The sequence below is a fragment of the Platichthys flesus genome, chromosome 18 (genome assembly GCF_949316205.1).
Source record: "Platichthys flesus chromosome 18, fPlaFle2.1, whole genome shotgun sequence".
NCBI lineage: Eukaryota > Metazoa > Chordata > Actinopteri > Pleuronectiformes > Pleuronectidae > Platichthys > Platichthys flesus.
The window spans coordinates 15,406,058-15,425,210 of NC_084962.1; the positions used below are offsets into that span (position 1 = coordinate 15,406,058).

At 45.5% G+C, this 19,153-nt stretch overlaps 1 protein-coding gene across 1 annotated transcript in view; it reads left to right on the plus strand.

Moving 5' to 3' along the window:
* The window catches only part of fut8b (fucosyltransferase 8b (alpha (1,6) fucosyltransferase)), a 79,113-nt gene that overhangs the window by 32,639 nt on the left and 27,321 nt on the right, over positions 1-19,153 (plus strand). The window contains exons 2-3 of the mRNA XM_062411915.1: positions 10,189-10,810; positions 18,197-18,315. Coding sequence (XP_062267899.1) covers positions 10,608-10,810; positions 18,197-18,315 — 322 coding nt within the window. The 5' untranslated portion in view covers positions 10,189-10,607. The remainder of the gene's footprint in view (positions 1-10,188; positions 10,811-18,196; positions 18,316-19,153) is intronic.

The following is a 19,153-nucleotide window of genomic DNA, read 5'->3' on the forward strand; positions in this document are numbered from 1 at the left end:
CAAACATCATCTGCACAAACAGGCTCTCCCTCTGGGTCTCGTTCTCCTGCCAAGTCCACCTTCGTCCTCCCTCATCTGCTCAGGCCATCACCCCATTTAAACCCTTCCTCACCCTTCCTCACTGCTCCTACTGTCGTTGCCTTCAAGAAGACTCATCCTTCGTCTGGACTGTTGGCACAGGCCTGATCTGTCAAGCACTTTGAACTTACTTGAATGGAACTGAACTGAGCTGAGCTGAGTGCAGTGCCGGAACACAATAGGCAGTGCATTATTGATTATGTTTGTGATCTAACCTTGGTGCACAGGAGTACTCTTCCCCCCCTGTGTCAGTGCCCATGCATAATTTCTAGAAAAAAAGGCTGAAATATTTTGAGCCCTTAATGGAAAGTTGAGAGAACGGTAAGAACTAGTGTCGGTATTCAAGTTCAGCTCACTCTGTTTACCCAGTTGTGAAAACTTGTTCTGGGCCTGTTAAAGGTCACCATGGCAGAAGGAGAAAATAGCGAGAGAGTCTGAAATGGGAGCAAAAAAAGAGAGAGGTCCATTATAAATAGATGCCATCAATCAGGGGAATGTCCTTCATTTGGCATGCATCAGTCCTGGAGGGAGAAATGCATATTCAATCTTGAACAATGACTGTCAGTCACACCACTTTCAACAGACACATGACAGCTGTGGACAGTAGCTGGGCACAGACTTGGAGAATAGAGGCTCAAATTATTGCACAGGGGAACTGAGTAGGCAACAAACAGAAGAAGGAACAATCGAAGGAAGGAAGATTGATGGACTTCCCTGTGCTGTCTAGACTCGTGTCAGCATCATTGTGTAAGACAACATGACATATAACACCGCGATAATATCGGAGGTGTACGACACCTAACGTCCTAGAGCACAGTGAAGGAGAGCTACAGTCAATGCCCCCACAGGTTGTCTCTCCACTAATCCTCGCAACTGGAAGAGCGGGGGGGCAGGCACTGCGTTGTCGGTGTGTTATTGAATCAAGGATGCAGCTGCTCCCAGTTGGATCACAATGTTCTGCCAGCAGTTGAAGTGTTTAGTCTCTCCCTTCACTTTTAAGCGTTTACAAAGTCACATAGTGTAAACTCCTGCTCTGGCTCGACTGAGTCCTAATAAGGCCTCAGTGGTGCCTGCACAGGATAGAAAGAAGGCGTGTGAACAAATATTCTCCGTTTGAGGTGATGTGTGATATTTATTTCTCTATATTCCTTTGTGAGAGATGCAGCAGTAAAAGGTGGGATTGTGTTTGAACATGTGATTGCATCAGCTCGGCGTTAGCACTGGCCGGCACGCTGTGTATTGACTTATTTCATCTGCTGTTAGTTAATGTGATTTGAGCAACAGGTCCTGTTAGTGGCAGCCTGTGTGGAGAGGAGGCGTTTTTCTCTGGATCCTTTAATTGGGGTTCAGGGAAAACAGTGTGCCAGTATTTCTCTTTAATCGCATTTCGGAAATTTCTTCCTCCAGAGGTGAAGTTTCCCTTTTTTTTTTCTCCCAGTGATTCATGTGTCTTCTTTATTGTACTCCAGAGGAATGCAGAGTTGTACCATTTAAGGCCAAGCCTGAATGAATACTCTAAAAAAAGCCTGTGGTTATGAAAAGCCACTGTAGCCTGTAATTGTCAGTTTCATTACGCTAACAACCTATGGTGTATCCAAGTCAAGCGAGTCAAGTCTGAATGCAGTGAATGTGAACAGCCTCTCCAGCCAAGCAGAATCACTTCATCCTTGATGACAGGATTGTTTCCCCGCAACACCAGAATAAAGTCTTGTTGAAACGCTTGATTAAAATCATGTCAGCCATTGCTGCAGTGCTGTATCTCCTTCCAAATGAAGGTCCACACATGGAGCTGTGACACATCTATACGTTCCAAACATTAACTATAAATTAGTCATTGACTACGACACGCTGGTAAACAGGTCACATCAAGCTGAAGGGGTATTCAAGTGGAAGCTGATGGGCTCGGCAGACACACACAGTGTCAGATGTAGAGCCAGAGTCGAGGAGACAGAGGAGAAGTCAGGCGAACAAACAAGTATGGACCCAGAGCAGAAAACACAACCTGACTGCGACGAGGACCTCTGTCAATATGGCTTCTGTTGTGACGCATGCAGGATGCTTCTGTGGAGGGACAGGGAAGAGGCAGGAAAGATGGAAGAAAAAGGAAAGAGTGGTGCAAAACAAAGCTTATTATGTGTAAAAAGAGATCTTTGAAATTGGGCACAAGCCAGCCATATATGTCTACTCCATTCATCACTAAGTTATGTCTCATCATCAAGTGAGGTAAAGTGTATTTTAACATTTTCAAACAATCCTGACCCAAAGCAAAGAAATTAAATGGAAAATTCAGTGCAAGCATACTCAAGTCTATTCTAGGCAGGTCCCAGTGGATTTGGGTTTAAATGTCAAGCTCTAACAAAAATCTGTAAAGATGAGCAAGAGGAAATTGAAACGAAGCCAGCGACCAAAATCAAGCAGTAGGGAGTCGAGCAGAGAGTTGAAAGAAGGAGAAAAAAAAAAGATGCAGTCAGGCGGGAGCGCGGCACAAAAACACCCATCTCAACTTGTCAATTATTAATTTCGCAGTACGCTTCAACATTTATTCATGCCAGTCGCCAGTCCATCACAGGGCCAATACGGACAGGCCAGTGCACGCAGCTGTGGGCAATTTCAGGGTTTCATTTCATCTCGCATGTCTTTGGAGTACGAGAGCACCTGGAGGAAACTCAAAAGGAAGAAGAGAGACAGGGGTGAAGTCGATGCAGAGAAGTCTACAGCTGAGAGTTGGCGACTTCACCATCAGAGGTGACGTCCTGACTTTGAACTGCCGAGTTGTTTTCAGCATCTGCAGCAAAGTCTTTAAACACATTCAATGCGAGGACGGAGCCACCGTAGAATGGATGACATTTCAAAATGTTTGGAATGGTGCTTTCCCCCCCCAAAGATGAAGGCAATTGTTTGAACAAATGCTTCGGAAGTTATCTCGCAATCAAGCTGCCGGATAATTTTTTCCTCCCTTGTCTTGGAAAAGGCACGATTTTGAGGCCCAGCAGAGGATGAATGAATTTGTCACTTGTTAATGCTGACGTGTTTTGGCAGTCTGGGGATATAAGGTCACAGAGCAAAAGAGCTAAAGGTTGAAGACGAGAATGGAGGTAATGTAGCAGAGAGCGATGAATCGGTGGGAGCCATGTGTTATTGCTGTTTATAGAACTCCTCCTCTGTATTAGTCAGGACTCGAGCCCCTTGGGGGGGAACACTCTTCATTCTCTCCCTCTGTCTCTGCATCTACAGCCGCCATCTTTCTCCCGATTACCACCTCCCTGGCTCCCACTTTTTTCCCTCTCTCTTTCTATGACTATTTTTTTCTTGGAGCTTTTCTCTGTCTGGGCATTCTTGTCGCTTTTCTCTTCCCTTCTCCTCTTCCTGCTGCCTAGTTCTCTGCTGCCACAGCTCTCCTCTCCATCTTTACCCCTCCATAGTCAGTCCTGTATCATTTAATCCTTGGCCTCGGAGAGGGCACTTTTGCCTTGAGCCAGGATATAATGGGAGTTAACCACTGGCGGTAAATTCTGCAGCAGAAGATGAGTGCGGTAAGTAGTGTTCAGGAGAATGGTACACTGCTTATTGTGTTAGAAATGTAACTTATTGCTCGAGAGGTAGCCGAACCCCCCCTGCTCTCCTCAATCCTGGGTTTAATGGAGGACGGCAACAGGAGCTCAGGACAATTTCTTCTCACTGTCCTCCTCTGTGGTGTGGTGTCCCCGTCACTGCCGGCTTTGGCACATTCTTTCTGTCTGTTCTCAATGTGGTGCCATTTCTGATTTCACTCTCTTTACCTTCCTGCCAAACTTTGGCCACAGTCCATTTCCGTGTGATTCATGATATTTGATCACTGGTTAACACAGCCGTGCAGCCGATGTTTAAACTGGAAATGCCTGTTACACTATCACACTAATATTAAAGCAGCCTTTTCCCCTGTGTAGCGCTCATCGTGGGCCGCAGTCAAATGACATAGAACTGTTATCACAATGTGAGCCTGACCACTTCCAAGGCTTCTTACAAAGGTCTGATTGTAATCTGAGCAAAATCCATATTCAGTGGATCTGGGCGTATCGCCTTATGCGTCACCGCATATTCGGAAGATAAAAATCACACAATTTAGCACAGTGTAACAGTAGCTGCTCTCTCTCCCTGTCCTCATATTCCTCCTCCTCTCCCTCCCTGGCTACTGATTTATACTTCTGCTGCTCCTACTTTTCAGTCTCTCTTTTCCTCGTGAGCATTGACACACTCATTAAGCTGCTTTAAAGTGACCGAGTGAAGGTTGGCACCCTCTGTATGAGGTCAACACAAGTCCTCCCCCCCCTGACACCCTCCCTTCCCCACTGCCTCCACCTCTCTGGCTCGTCCCGGGCAGCCCCGGCCGGGAAAGGTCAGCCGTCACCGGGACTCATTATGAGGAAGAGAAACTGAACAGACAGGAAGTGTGTGCTTCCCTGTGTGTGGATGTGAGCAGGCGTAGAGCTCAAGTCACGTGGTTAAACCTTTTCTGTTTCTTATGAAGAACGATGGACAAGTTTCTGTGCGGCCTTCTCAGAGGAATGTATTTTTATCAACGCTGTTTCGCATTAAGTAAATCATCAATTTGTGGTGATGCTTCATTTCAAGATTTCCTTACAACTCTCCTATGCCTGAATCAACACTTACTCTTACTTTCTCACACTGACACACACTCACTTTGACACTTAATGTCCTTCGTGCTCCAGGCCTGATACATGCAGCTGCTTGAGTGGCACTGGCTATTGCTCTTTTCCCAGTCATTCTCAATGACCCTCTCTGACACAGTGAATTTACAATGCCGTCCTTGACCACATCTCTAAGCTCTGTGGTAGGCTGTCACTCGTCAGGTGACACATTGGATTTTTGTGGCCCCTGCACAGGCCAACATTTTTATTTGGGCATAAAAAGTAGTAAAACAAAGGAATGATTGGTGCCTTTTTACTGCTAATCACAAATTCCTCCATCTCAATTAAAAACCTGTTTGCATAAACCATCAGCACACACAAATCCCACCCCCTCCCTCCCTCACACACAGACACACACATAGCAGCAGAGCCAAAGAGTTTGTTTTTGTGTGTGTGTGTGTGTGGGTGTGTGTTTGCCTATCTGTGTGTCACCGTGTGAGTGTGCGTGTGCACCTGTGATTCCGTGTGCGTGTCTATCCTGCTGTCAGCGTATTCTCCACAGAGATAACCTTGAAGGAAAGGCTGTGTGCTCGGCTTTGATACCGAATGCCAAGCTACCGCGGGCTCAGCAGTGGCAGGGCTAGAACTTCTCCGAGACCTTTGGCCACTTCTGCGAGACTTAATCCCAAAGTTGCGATGAGGTGGGCGGGCTTCAGTGCTCAAGAGGGAGAGCTGCTCAGACGGCTGGTGCCAGAGGATGAAAGTGTGTCACTCTTTGAGAACAAGACCCTCTTTGAAAGGAGCTGACAAATATTTGTACGTTGGCCTGAATGCTGTTTCAAAGAACGCTTTTCTGTGCCAATAATGCACGTACTATTCTATAAATCCCTTGATCTGAATTTCAGTTCAAGTTTTTAGAGCAGCATTTTGTTACAGTCTATTGCATCACAGCAAGAGGATTTCCGGGTTAGGGTTAGAATCCCAGTTTGGCCAGGGTCCTTCTGTGTGGAGTTCACATATCCTCCATTCTGGGTTCTTCCATGTTTTCTGTGAGTACTCTAGCTTCTTGCGATATGCAGATTAGGGTTAATCTGCATGTCACACCCCCCCCCCCCCTTCTAGACCCTCATAGGATAATAGATAATGGAATAGATAAATAATCCATTGTCACAAAAAGGATGACATTTTTCTGCAATAAGTATGGTGCACTTTGTACGTCATGCGTTTTACTCTCCCGGCTCACCATCCCTATGCTGCCTTCTCTCTCCCCCAGCTTGTCCCCCACACCAGGCTTCCACTCTGCTATTTAGCCCAAGATAATGGACTCCTGCACATTCAGCTCCGAAATGTTGTAAAGTAAACAGCAGCTCATGAAATATTCACTGCTCTCCTGTATGTGTGTGTGAGGGCGCACATCTCTGTGTGTATCTGTGCATAAAACACCGGAGAGGCCCGAAAAGCGAAAGGGTTTCTCCGCATCTCGGCTCTGAGCCAGCTGAGAAGCAAAAAGAGAGCGCTGGGAGATGGAGCACTCTGCTGCTGAGTGAGTCAGATGTTTGCTGATATTTATATTGCAAAAAATCACGGAGTAACACTCCAAATTTAATCGTGATGTTTTTGTTGCAAATGGCAGGAAACAAACATTTCAGGATACAGTCCTCCTCCCTGAAGCATCTGTGTTGTTTTCCCATGTTGCTGCTTTTTTGTGGAATAAATACATTTTGCTCACTTTTTAAGTGCCATCTTCCGATTTAAATATTTTTGTCATCAGAAGTATTGAAATGTCTCAAGCCTTGTGTTCCTGATACTAGTGTGGTCCATCCCTTGGGAATAAGGCTAGAAGCTGAAAGGTCACTGGCTTGAACCCCGGACCAGCTGAGAAAATAACGAGTAAACCTGCTCTGTGGCCATTTGTTGGATAGTCTTTCCACACCAGGCAACCATCAGGTTAAAATGAGTGTGGCTTAATGGCTTTAAATAAGGCTTTGTGTTTCTCAGAGAGAGTTGGGGTTAAAAGATTCCAGTGGCAGCTGATGTTTCAGTTATTTATACACCTGCGAGCTGCCCCTTGGTGAGGTGGAACGTTTCATTTCTTTCCAAATAATCGTCTGTTCCACAGTCATAGGTCACATTCAGCTTCATTTGTCAACTAGATAACATTGCAGCTACAGATGTGTAAACACCTTTTTCTATTTTTGTTTTTTTCCCCATTGGGAATTATTTGTCCCCGATCTCCTCTGTATGCACTCTAACACAACATATCTATGTCACCACGTTACATATACACCTCAGGGCTCCCCTCCTGTTGTTCTCCACCTGTAATGTCCGTGTTGGAATAACAGGAGCTGTCCTTCAGTGGTGGGCCTCATCGCAGTGCTCACCGCCTGGAGACCGGTACCTGCTGACATGTGACCTTTGCTGCGGCCTGAGTCACGTTGAGCAGTGAGAAGAGGTCGTCTGTGCCGACGCCTCGGGTTCCTGCCTGCTGCTGCGGCACAGGGGCATTTTGTGGCAGCGCTGACAGGCCGCCCCGTGGTTCCACCTGTACCACGCCAGCCTCTGCCCTCCGAGCCGTGAAGGGCACCGTGAAGGGCAAAGATGATGAGTGATGATGTCGGAAACTCTAGGTTACGGGAAGATTTGGGGAGTGAGTGTGTAGGTGGTGCAGATGAGAGGTCCAATTTCTGAACCGCAATGGCCTACTTATTCCCTCCAGCTATAAAGTACTGGAGGAAGCAGTCACGTATTTCATTTTGTCTTGAGTAGCTTAGGCTTGACAATCATATTTCCACTTTACTTAGAAGAAAAGCGGAATAAAAAAGAGGTACTATATGAACAATTTCTCTGTCAGCACATGTGTCACTGGCACAACTTAGAAACGATCACACCACAATAGGGAACTTTGACATTATTATAATTTCTATCATGTATGTAGCCCTGTGTTCATGGCAACTCAAGGGCAGAGGTGAGAGTTTTCAATAAAAAATGCAAAAATCAGCGTTTGGCTCCCCGGTTGCCGTATCTCTGGTGGAATATTACACTGGCAAATCGTTATCAGTGAAATAAATTGTAGTTGAGTATCACTTTCTCTTTAATAAGACCACGTTCTGCTGAAACAGGGCTCGATAGATGTCTCCTCATTCATTTAGTTACAACGCAGCAATCTCAAGCTGTTGAATGAGGGTCTGTGATCGTGTTTCTGTGCTTCTTTCCGACTTTATCACAACCAAGGCTGAGCTGAAAGGCGTATTGAAGAAGAACAGTAAAACCTCACTCCGCTCGTTTTCCAAAGCCATCGACTGGAGTTGATAATTGTCAAAGAAAAACATTATCAAGTAGTCATCTTCAAGATTTGTACCTTTTGAGACGAAATTAGCACATTTTGAGTCACTTTCACTTTCCAGCATTTTTGTATTGTGTTACCTTCATGCAGATTTCCAGTTGCATCCATGTTATGTGGCACAACAGAAAACCTGGCATTCAAATGATGACACATTTTACTGTAAGGAATAAAGATTTGATTTGCAGCACAATGTAGTAAAGAACATTTTTTTTTATAGTTGCACAGCCCTACTTTGTGGGACAGTGTTATAGTTACATACACAGCAAATTTTTGCATCCTTAGCTTTGGCAGTGTACCAGGTAGACCATTAGGACTATGCTGGTGTTGATAAATTGGGTTTGACTGACAGCTCCACCCTCCTGTTAAGTTTTTATCACCCGTTTTGAGGGTTCGACTTGTTGAGCAGTTTCATTCTTACTGGTACTTAGAGTTTTGTGACATCATAAATTTTCGCCATCGGTCGACACATTTTCATCGTGACCAGGGCCAATCAGCCTGTGTAGTAAAAAGATACTGGTGTGGGTGAGCAGAGATCTTGGACATGCGTAATTTTATCTCACTCCCCTTCTAATATACTATGCTAGTAATGTATTATTAGCGTGGCTTGACTTTCAAGTATATCCAGAACCCATTTCCTACTTTGTCGCAGTCGTGTGTCTCATCCAACTCTTTTATATTTATATGTTTTATTTTGTTATGCACAAACATCATTATGGCTCATCAAATATAGTGACGAGAGTTGTTGCAGCCTGCTTTTTACTGGGGTCCCAGTTGTGCAGAGCTGGTGGAGTGCCGCCCTCTCACAGCTCTTATTTTCCATAATAAAAAACAGCTCAGCACATCCTCGTGCTGCATGAATAAAGAGGAGCCACCCTCATGTCAACCCAGGTTAGTCACAACAGGAGCAGGGACAAGGAAGCGGCGACTGCACAGATTTCACTAATCTCATATCACTCAATAAGAAATGAAAGGGGAATAGTTTCCTCCTCATTGTTTTAGTGATCTAGGCAGTTTGCACCAGTGAAGCATGAACGTCATTACAGCACGGAACCCTTTAGGTTCTACATAACAAATATTGTGCCATGGCAAACATGATGAGCTACTGGTAACCCAGTCCTGTACTGCCAGGAGGAGCAGGAACACTCTTCTCTGTCTTGAACACTCTCAGGCAGAAACAGCAACATGTCACTCAACCCCACCACACCACCCACTACTGTCTTAAAGTCTAAGATACCTGATATAATTCCAGTGTGCCGCGTTACATACTCGAAGACGATAGCACGAACACACACACTTGGATGTGGCGCACACACCCCTGCCAGTCTTCAATTCATCGCACGACTGGTCCCAGTTGCGTGGTAGGGTTTCGTTGAGGAGTTGACAGCCAAGGTTTCTTCATAAACCCGGCACGAGTCCATCTCCGTCTCCCCCACTGCCTTGAGATGAAGGGAAGTGATGATCCAGGGATTTTTTTCCTTCTCCCTGTTCCATTGATCTCACAGAATCACCTTGACAATGTGGCAATCTGTCACGTAGGCAACGTGGAAGGCAGCGAGCTCACAGGGAGGAGAAAAATACTTGAGGAGAACTTTGTGGGATTTAGTTGTCTCTAAACAAATCCATTAACCGCCAGGCTTTAAATAATAGTGTGGGGAGAAGGTGTCGGAAATGTGTTGTATCAGGTTGTGGACAAGGATGCAGTGTGGGTTGATGGGGAAATAAAAGATGTGAGTTCTCTCGCTGTGTGTGTGAGAGCTTTCAAGAGACATGTGGGTGTGTTTGTGAGTGGACCAGGTGTGTTTGTGTGTAATGTGCAAGCCGGCAGGACGTGGAAGTGGAACATCCCTGTCCTGCCTCGACAGCACTGCAGCACAGCTCAGGGACTATATGTCACTATGTAAATGCAAATTGCAGTGTCATGCTGATCAATCCTGTAGGCTGCTGAGACAGGGTTATGTCAGGACCAGTCAGTGGCGTCTTGGCTGTATCTGTCGCTTTATGTATGTCACATGATTTGTAGTATTCGTCAAACCGTCTTGCTGGCCTATCCCTCAAATGGATTTCATGTGCTACTATTTGAACTAGACAAAACGTGCAATAAGCTCATCTAACCTCCCATGTCTTTCTTTGATTCAACAGGATGCAACACCAATAAAAGAATCCTGTGGGATTGGAAGGCAGCAACAAGACGGTGTGGGACACACCCGTGTCAACACGGAGCTGGGTGGAGGGGAGAAGACGTCAATCGCGCCACCACAGCACAGACTTCTCACCATGTTAGCCATCCTTTAGCACACACAGGAAGGACTAGCTCATATCTGGAGAAACACCATCTGCCTTTTATCAAACACTCCAGAGCCACAATTGCACGCATCCCCCTCTCATCCGTCATTTACTGAGCGCCGCCCCCTGCAAAGATGCCGATGCCAAGGTTGATGCTGGGGCACTTGTGGTGACGGGGGCACAGAGTGTGTGCGCACATCTGGCAGGCAGGCCGGTGGGTCGGTGGGTGTACAGGCACACCAAGAGGCTTTTTCAAGGGCGGGCGTGGTTGAACCATGCGGCCCTGGGCGGGGTCATGGCGTTGGATTACCCTGGTGCTGCTGGCCTGGGGCACACTCCTCTTCTACATCGGCGGCCACTTGGTGAGGGACAGCGACCATCCGGAGCGGTCCAGCCGGGAGCTCTCCAAGATCCTGGCCAAGCTAGAGCGGCTCAAGCAGCAGAATGAAGACCTGCGGCGCATGGCCGAATCGCTCAGGTAACAATAAATGCTTTTCTTTTTTGTTGGTTGCACATCATCATATGCTTTTGTGGATATAACCTGGATTTGTGAAACCTGAATACTATTTGGAACTCTGTGATTTAAACCAGTGCAATGTAGTGGAATGTTTATAAACTGTATGTGCTCTCCTTTATTCATAACTGGTGCCAAATCCAGAAAGAGGTAACTACTAGAAGAATAGTCTTTTCAAGTTTGATTTGTATTTGCGGGTCCAGGCGATGTTTCATCAAAGTTCAGAAAACGTTTTCATCACTGCACAAACTACAACTGTAATGCACCCCCCGTTGCTTTCCTGGTCAGTATCCTTCTGCGTTTCGTTAAAGTTTAAAGGGCTCTAGTGCAATTCATCATCTCCCTTAGATTTTTGCAAAGTCCAGCAATTAGATTCAGCCTCGAGCTCCCCGCTAGTCCAATCAGAGTAATTTCACAAATGTCAGAATGTAGCAATGAGATGATTGTTTCTGCTGGTTTTGTGAAAATGTAATCAGCATCTGATTAAATTAGCTCCTTCTGTGTGACATACAGTTAAACAAATGGTGCTGCAAAGTTTCATTAAAAGCTGATCAGTAGTGTCAGAGAGGATGCGTTTGACAGACAGATGGATTGACTGTCACACTGGTTATTTTGGCAGACAATAGCACATCGAACAAGCCCATTAACCACACGGTGTCTTTCACGCAATCAAGCTATGTGTAATGGAGAGACAGATGGTGTTGCTCTTATCTCCGCACACTGACGGCATTCCTCTTTACACATTAAACACTGGGTCTGAACGCGGGCGGGTGCCTCCCTGAGCATGCATGCATGTGCGGGGATTGCATCAGTGTGTCCTGGTGTGCGCCATATTAACTGGGAACTTAGGCTTCAGATGTTGCCATTGCTGCTCCTCTGTGATATCCAGATTCACTTTGATGCGAGGCCCTCGTCAGCGCACACAAACATAAAAAAACACGTGGACACGCTGCTTCAGGCAGCTGGTCCCTGATTAAATCCCTTGCTTTTGTAATTATTCAGAATTGGCAGAAAAACAAAGGTGGAATTCATGGCATATAAAGAACAAGTGCAGTTTTCAGTTGACCAGAGTCCAGATGGGTCCCCGACACACTGCATGCTTGCTGCTTGTTCTTGAGTTCGCCTGCTGATCTGGAACCGAGGCCTCAGCAGTTGCTTATGGGGGCCCGTGCTGCAGTGCCTTCTCAAGTTCCTCTAACCTTCAGCTAAGTATTCGGCAGAGCAAGTCAAAAAGAAGGCTACTGGCACCAGAGGTTAAGCTTCATGAGCTATCTGCATAGACCGGGGTCGGTTTGTCTGATACAGACAAGGGAGAGAACCACCACCTCATCCTGCAGTGTCCTTTATTCTTCGATTGGGGCCTTAATAGACGCAGAGAGGAGGTTTGGAAGGTGCCCATCACTCGTGCCATAGCCCTCCCTTCTCAGCTCATTGCCTTCTCCGAGTCACCTCCCTCCTCCTCTTCCTCTTTCCCCCCTTCTACCAAAATGCTGACAGAGGCACGGCGCCAAGCCAGACTCCAGCCAGCAGGTTGTCACAGACTGACTGACTATGTAACAACTCACTAACTCGCTGATCGACCATCGTGATGCATGCCCAACTCGATTAACACGTTGTGCAGAATCTGATTGGGACTAAGAGCATGACCCCTCTGGCATTTGATAATAAAAGTTTCACCCAGACACCCCAACCTTTGCATTAATGCATTAATTTTTCATGAGCGGCCTCACAGAGATTTAAACCAATAAAACTCAAATTATTACACCTCTGTGCCGGCATGTTATGCAGCAGAAACCCACTTCAACAAGGCTGATTTATAGTTTAGAGTAGGGTTTAACTTGGTTAGTGTTTTTGCACTAGACACTACTATATTGATCACAACTTGTAAATTGAATTGATTCAAATTAGTATCACCCGACTGGCCTGCGGATTCATTCCAGTGATTCAGTTATTAATTCCGTTAGTGAGTGCGTTGAGTGACAGGCACCGTGCGAGCCCACCAATCACCCAGCGGCATTAATGAGAGGTGAGCACGAGGTTGACTTTGCTTAGTCTGTCTGGCTCCGCCCTCTCCGCAGCTGTCAGTGACCTCGGGCACGAAGCCACGGCTGCTGCGGAGACAATGACACGTGCCAGCCGGATGGTGCAACATTGGAGGGATCGAGGGGTCGAGAGTGACAGCTGGGCTGAGCGATGAGGACCTGATCGATCCCCCCCAGGCATGCCAACACAGGGATGGAGGGAGGGAGGGGGCAATGCAGGGGAGGCAAAGGAGTGGTGAGCATGATGGATGGCGTGAGGACTGAACTAAGTAAAGAGCAGCAAGGAGGAAATGGAAAATGAGGACTCAGGGGGTAAGAAGATTTGCAGAGACCACAGTCATGGCGCTAATCTGTTTTATATCTTACTCTACTGAGTTCAGTGCCAGCATGATGAGTTGTTTGGCGTTGTTCAATGCTATCACAAACTAGGTGATAAAAGGCAATGTTGCACACTTTTCTGCGCGATCATGAATTGATTGCGTATATTTAAGTCGACCTGTTACAGTAAATGGTAAGTGCGCTTCACACTAATGCAAATAATTACTTGCACATGCAGTACCACATGACCGGGTTCACGGTCAGACAGAGAGGAGGGCAAGATTGATGCAGATACTTTTCTTTGCTCCAGTGGAATTGTCTTTTAATGGAGCAGGCCATTGACCATTAGACCTCAATTAGTCTCCTCTGTGCCCTTGTGTGTTTTATGGTTTGCTTCTAGCAACATTAGCTCATTAAAATCTACACATGGCTCTTTTTGCATACGGCAAACTCATTTGGATTCTTCTCTTTCCAGTTGCATGGAAATCTTAATGTAAACTGTAGAAACAGATGTATAGTTTGAATGTGAAGTAGCCAATCTCTCACTCGTATGTAAGGTGACAGTGAGAAGACTAATTTATCCTGTTAGGGTTCTCACGACTCCACTAAACAGACGTCTGCTGCTAACCCTAACCTGAATTCCCACTGTCCTGCCCGGCACTCAGGCCGGGTAAGGGAAGGTCATCTATTACACGCAAACACACAAACACACAATAGCCTCTTTGTGGGATCTGTGGTCAGAACATCTATGATCTATGATGATATCAACTAGGGCTGAATCTGGTGTCAAAAGCATGTGAGGCAAGAATGCACCGTTCAGAATCCGTTTCCTTGGAACTCTACCGTTTGAGTCAGTAAGGAAGGAGACTTAAAGATGAGACTAACTGATTCCATGCAAAGCAGAACGATTCATACAAACACAACAGACGCAACTAGAATTGCACTCAATAGAGAACATGCTACCAGCGAGGCCTCGCAGTCACCTTAAATTAAATTAAACCTTACAGCTAAGGCCACTCAACTACACACATTGGATGAAGTTACAGGTTTCCAGTCTTATTTCTTACCAAAAGCGGCTGAGAAAGTTTATAATCCCTGTGAAACCACATTTAAATCGACTCGTCACAGATTTTTATATGAATTTGCACAAAATTGCCCACACTCATCAATAGATTCACACATAATTCACTAAAAATCCAATCTTGCAAAGTTAAAGAGAGGGAAAATAATTCCTTGATTCGCCTTCAATCCGTATCTGAAGGATCTGCCTTAGTAGAGATGATAATACAATTGATACAGGCCCCACAATATTCCTATTGTTATAATTTCAATTATAACATTCCTCACAGGCCAAATTTGACTAGTTCTAACTGGTTTTCATGGTGATTTGAGTCTTTTCCACTAATTTGTAGTGTTTGCTTGTGTCTTCCCCTTGCCACATTCCTGTGGTTTACTAGCTTGACTTATTGGAGTCAAGTGGTTTGTTGCACCACACAGTCTGTTCCCAGAAAATGGCTGAAACATATCAGTCAAGTCTTTGATGCATCACAGTGAGGCGATGCACATATGCGCACATACGCAGGAATAGCAAATCAAAGTTACCCCTTAATCGAAAGTCAAATTGTGTTCATGTGCTCTTCTTTCATCTACACCTCCCAGAACATTTCACATTGGCATCCATATGTATGGTTTCCCCATCCCAGCACATGGGTCTTTCCTTTTGAAGTCGATCACAGTATATTAAATCTCACCACGGATATCTGCATGCGTCGCAGTGCCACCTAGGCCCCCACCGTTCATTCTGCTCCGCCCGGGCTCTGATCACCCTGTGAACTTCACGGTTACTGGGTGCAGGGGCGGGAGCCAGTGAAGCGACAGCTGGGGCTGCATTTCAGAGGAAACTGGGTTACATGCTAAACCTCACCTGCTTTCCGACTCGGTGCGTAGTGCCGTTGGGTCTCATCCCCCCCCTCTGCTTTCCTAGCTTGTCTTTCCCTCTGCAGAACCCCCCCCCCCCCTTGCCTCCCCCAGAGTCAGAGTTTTTCCTCATCTGTTACCTCTCGGTATCGTTTGATTAAGACGCTGTTGAATCCAGCTGCCGCCGCGTCTAGTCTCCGCTGCAGATCCTCTAGAGATACCGCCAGGAATCATTTGTGTATGGTGTTTTCCTCCTTCCTGTGTGTGTGTGTGTGTGTGTCTGGGTTTGATGCCACTGATTGTTTGGATATATTTTATATCTGCATATATCTTGGTTCAGGATGCTTGTGTTTTGTGTCTCAGCAGTTAAGGTTAGCCAACCTCTGTGCCACATCTCTGCTCCTCAGCCTGTGCTGCCCTGCCCTATTTCTTCTGCCATGCTCAAGGGAATCATCACGCTGCGTTATATATCACAAGTTTAGCAGCACTTAAGACCCCTGGGAAATGATGTCACTGAGGAAATATTCCTTCTTCTTGTGGCGTTATGTAACTAGTACATAAGGGTGTGGCCTTTTGGGGGATTCCGTTGAATATTGTTTAAACAGACTTAGCGGTGAGTTTAGAGAGTAGAGTTGATTCTCGGAGTGGAAAAGCACCTGGGTCTAATTTCCAAAGATCTGTGTCATGCAGCTGAAACGGGAGCACCGCGGATTTCACAAAGGAAACAAGCGTGAATTTAAGACATTCATATAAATATCCATGAGGCCTCGGAGGTGTGGAAAGGTTTATCCTTGTCCATCACATGGTTACATAATGTTAAGAGTGAGAATATCCTCCCTTTCCTCCTCAGTTATTTCCATGGCTTTGAAGCACATCGCTCAGTTAGTGCTCAGTGATGTGAGAGGCCGGGACTTCGGAGTAACCGGGGCTTGAACACTAAAGGGGGAGTTGTGCAGCAAGAAGGGCTGCGGCAACTTTAAAAAGTCTCATCTTTATGCCTGCCAGCGACTGATGTTCTTCACTCAGGGAGCAAATTGAGTTTGCATGCCTTGATTACTCATTAACATGGCCTTTGCAGCACTCCACCAATGCCCCTGTGCATTCAAACATTTTCCATTTTTAATAGTTTTATGTAGAGGAACTGATATAGCACAGTGTCAGTGGCAGCTTCTTTTTCTCTCCTAGGCGGATTTGAACTCTGTGTTCTGTGTTCTGTGCCTGAGCGATTGCTCGTTTGTGTTTTCATGACATGCTCGCAGCAGTTACTACACAGTGGTGTGAAAATGCTTATTCACTGCTCTCATATCTATTTATCACAGAGCCATAGTTGGCAAAAAAAAACCTGATAATATACAATAATAAATAGATTAGTTTACGTCACTCCTTAAAAGACGGCGTATCGCATTAAAGTAGAGGCATTTAATGGACAGAAAAGCTACACAGAAACCAGCTGTGAATTTACAAAACCAGTGTCAAGTTTTTGAGCTCGTCGCATGAGTCATTCATTTTCACATTTAATCCAGAATCAGCCACAGAGAGCTTCAGAAATGAGTTGAACCGTGGCTCTGTGAAAAGGAGCCCTGTGAATGATCCGTTGTCTGGGATCTTTGTTTGTTCCTTCAGTCCCTCCTCACACATCGTAGAAGGAAGAGGCCACCATGGCCACTGCAGCATTAATGCAGCATAGATAATGCGTGGTAATCAGAGGGGATTTCCATTTGAGCCTCTTTTAAATGGTCAAAGTGAAGTAACAAATTAAAGTTAATCTGTTTACTGCACATGAATAGATTTAATGTACGTGTGTGTGTTTTTTCTATTTGTAAGTTATTATTATCCTTTGTACAAAATAACTCAATGTTATGAAATAACATTGTTAACATGTAGAAAAGTTTGCAGTGCCTTTACCTTGGCTATATAAAGTTTGTACCACTCGATTCCTTTTCAATGGCTTTGATTTCTTCCTTCTTCTATACAGACTGTTCAGAGGATTTTGCAGAAGGATGTAGTGCTCGGGTGTTTGTACAATTATGTAATGCAGCCGTCCATGATCCTGAACTCAAAATAAATAAACCAGGACAGAGCTCCAGGAGGCTGCACTGTGGTGTCTTAGCAAATGAACTAGACTTTTCGGTGGTGAACACTAAAAGACGCCTTCACAGCTGCATGTTCACTGCAGCTATTTGACTCCAGATGAGCCAACATGAGGTCCAGCATGGATCTCATGAGTCTCGTAGACATTCTCTCTTCTTCTCCGAACTCCTGCACCTCGTTAATGTCTAAAAAAGACGAGGAGCTGCCAATGTAAAAGAGGCGGGATGCTGCAAACGTGTGGCGCGCAGTATTTCTCCACAGATTTATGGAGAGATAGATTTAATTTTGATGGTGTAGTAGGAATTTCACAATATTTGCAAAACAGTCAACCTGTTTTTTTGTTTTTTTTTTCAGATTGCAAATCATGAGCAAAAACTAATTACAGCCAGTGGTGTGCATCCAGTCAGTGTTCGGGAAGGTTAATACTGAAGTCTATATTATGTGGTCTGTTTTGAATGGTGTCTGTCACAAGATAATTCATCCACGGCGCTGCCACTCCAAAATGAAAAAAGCTAAAAACTGGGGGCTTGCGAAGATTGCAGAGATTAATCTTAGTCTAGTATGTGTTGAGATTGAATAATCACATGATGCAAGGTTCTTGTGAGGGTCCAGTAACTTTAACGTTAGGTTAGTGGTGTTTACTTCATGAGTGACAGCAATGTTAATTACTTTTTTAAGATTATTTGATAAGAAATTCAGGAGGAGTCTGCAAACATCTGGTCAGAGTTTAGGGTTTGCTGCTTTGCTGTGTTACATCATTATGAATTTACTGTTTTTGTTATCTAAAACCCAACTTGACAACTTTTTCACTGAGTAAGCTTTATCCAATTTTCATCACTTACATTAACCCTGAATACGGCTTTGCTATTTCAGCTGAAGGTATAAAATTAATATTTCTTTGATATTTCCTCCTCCGATGGTCAATTCAGGCACACTCCCATGCTCAGTCACCACAACCTCTGCCTGTGCCTTTCTCCCCCAGGATACCAGAGGGCCAGGTGGAAGCCGGGTCCTTGGCCGCCGGGAGACTTCGCTCTCTGGAGGACCAGCTAACCAGAGCCAAAGAGAAGATCCACAGCTTCCAGAAACTCACTGGCGACGGTAAGCAGGGCAGGGCCACCTAAAAGGTTTGTGGGAAGGATTTGGCACAGTGCTTGGAAATATGAAAGCATCTGTTTTGAAGGTGTGGGGGCTCGACTTTTTATGTTAGGAAACCAGTCGGTGGCTCTTTTGAGCTTTTGCCTGCAGCGAGAATCTCAGTCTTGTCCAGTGTTAAACCTGCTGTGGCTCAGCAGCGATGAGCCGTGCTGTCAGACGTGCAGGGTTATGGGTATATTTGCTGCTCTAAGCGGCAGTCAAAGGTTCAGGGGAGCTGTCAGGTGAGTGGGGAAATGTGTGAATGAAGTGGAAGCGGTATGAATGCCCCGACGGCAAATAGGGAGAGCGGGAAGAAGGGAGGAGAGAAAAGAGGAGGACAGAAAAACGAAAATAAAGAAGGACATGTGAGCGCGGAGGGCAGCACAGGGTCAGCCTTTCCATCTTGCTGCAGGGGAAGAAAATGCTAAAAATACCCTCCAGCTTTTTCTACCAAGGGAGGGAGCCAAGAGCGAGTGTGAGATAGGAAGGTTAAAAAAACAGTGATTTTTTTTTTTCCTTCTCCACCACCTCTTCTCCTGCTCGAGGCTGTTTCCCCTCCCTCTATTTTTCTTTTTTCATTTCGCTTAGCAGAAACCAGAGCAGGCAGCTGTGCTTCCATGTGGGTTACTCAACATTGTTTTGCTGGGACGGGGTATAGAGTTCTTTTCCTGTTGTTGAAACCTTGTGAGGCTAAACCAAGAGAGAGAGAGAGATGAGACACAAACACCAAGATCAAGTAGTCTTTAATTGGGTCAAAGCAACACCTAAGGACAAAGTATGGAAATAAACGTTTTCATGGTTG